General features: G+C 57.9%; 1 protein-coding gene across 1 annotated transcript in view; it reads left to right on the top strand.

Annotated features, from left to right (window-relative positions):
* Window positions 1–1,812, top strand: part of PAX9 (paired box 9) — a 29,060-nt gene that overhangs the window by 2,416 nt on the left and 24,832 nt on the right. Inside the window, 1 exon segment of the mRNA XM_035902039.1 lies at window positions 1,669–1,795. Coding sequence (XP_035757932.1) covers window positions 1,669–1,795 — 127 coding nt within the window.

Here is a 1,812-nt window from a genome sequence, read left to right as displayed (position 1 = left end):
CGCTGAAACGGAGCCTGCCCGCGCCTGCGTGCCGGGAAGGAGACTTGCAGGAGGTTGCGTCCTTACCCCGAAAGCATGACGCTCAAAAGCCTCGCGCCTTGACTTCTTGCTATCTTCCGTTTCCCTTCAGATTTTGGGGTCTGCCACCGCCGAAGTGACTCCAAGACCTCCTGTTGTGCCTGCCATTGCTTCATAAGTAAGCAGGAAACGTTCAGACGTGGCTTGTTTGTATCCGACGAACCTTTGTTAAGCAAAACTTTATCCTATTACATTTCTATTCTCCGTCTCGTCCTTGACGCAAATCAATTTCTTAAAATTGAAATCACACCCTCACGCATGGCACTGTCCCCCCTCCACCCCCCACCGTGCTTGAGGACGGGACAAAATTAAAAAAATCTTTTGCGGGAGTTTGGGAGTTGTTGAGGGTATTTCCGTGCACGTTTGAATATTATATTAATGCCATTAATGTAAAAATACCCCCTCGTGGATTCGCATGTACTTTCGCACACGAACGCATGCGCTTTAGGTGAACACAAAGGTGTAAGGGTGTGGGTTTTAGCGAGCTAAAATAAGGCAGCGGGCAGCAAGAAGAGACGCGACATCTACCAACGAAGTAGTGCCCCAGGATCATTCTCACAAAGCCTTTTTTTCCCCCGAAAAGGGGGAGAACAAGTGGAAAACCAGGCCTGCCCCCGCAGAAGGGCGGGGGGGGTCCCCAAGGGACTCGGGGGCACCTCCCGGTGAAAGTCCCTCCCTCTCCGTCGCAGCCGCTTCCAAGCAAGTGCCCGCCGGGGCTCGCTGGAAGTGCGCTTGTCCGAGGCTGAAGCGGGGGGGTGAGTGTCAACACACCTGAGGCCTGGGGGTCAGGCCGGACATTTTCGAGCCCGCAGGCTCGGAGGGGAAGCGGGAGCAGGGGGAGCGACCTCCCTTCCCTGCCGGGGGAGCGCGGGGTCAGGCGGGATGCGCCCCGCATGCCCCCGCCCTGCGAAGGCCCGGTGCCTTCGCTAACCTGCCGGGCTCAGCTATTTTACCGCATAAGGAAATGCACACAGGCGAAGGCCCCTCCATCCTGCATTTGCTTCCTCACGTGTCTCGCAGAAAATGGGAGCGATCCCGGGAGATCCCGTGGGATTTTATAGGCCCGCATGTAGGAATAGCTCTGTGCAAAACGAAAGCCCCGTTTCAGAGCTCGCTGGGTCTCATCTCTCTGTGCATCACACAGCACCGGGTTGCTCCGGGATGGGTCACCTCCAGCCACGGCCTAAGGCTGTCACTGCCCTTCCCCCTGCCTCTGCACCGCTTTTCCCTGCCTTTCTTTCGGAGGTGTCCGAAAGCTTCTCCGACACCCCACCGTGTTGCCCCCCCCCCGATCCGGCTTCAAGGTACAAGAGCAAAGATGTCCTCCACGCTTCGGGACCGCGGCCCCCCGACTACACACGGGGGGGTCTTTGTCCTTTGGGAAGGGTCGGGGCGGGGGGGGGCTTCTACTTACAAAATACGTTGCCATACGAGCATCCTTCTGCCTCAATAGCTCCTCGGTAGCCACCTCCCCTCGGGGAATGAGAGAGGGTTAGCTTCCTTCCAAAAAAAAATTCATCAAAAATCTGCAGCTTCAAAGAGGGGCCGGGGGTGTGTGCTGCGTTTTATTTGGCTGATTTCTGCCTACAGTGGGAGAGAGGAGGAAGCCGGGGATCAGCGAGGCACTACATCCCGCGGAGCCCCTGCAGACAGGCCCTCATGGAGGACGGGCTCTCTCTGAAGGCGGCTCAGGGAGGCAGGAGCCGGGCACGCCGAGGTGAGTGCGGCGGCGCC

Source organism: Egretta garzetta, unplaced genomic scaffold (genome assembly GCF_000687185.1).
Source record: "Egretta garzetta isolate BGI_Z169 unplaced genomic scaffold, ASM68718v1 scaffold79, whole genome shotgun sequence".
NCBI classification, from domain to species: domain Eukaryota; kingdom Metazoa; phylum Chordata; class Aves; order Pelecaniformes; family Ardeidae; genus Egretta; species Egretta garzetta.
The sequence above is the reverse complement of the archived record's forward strand: the minus strand, read 5'-3'. Positions and strand labels throughout refer to the sequence as shown.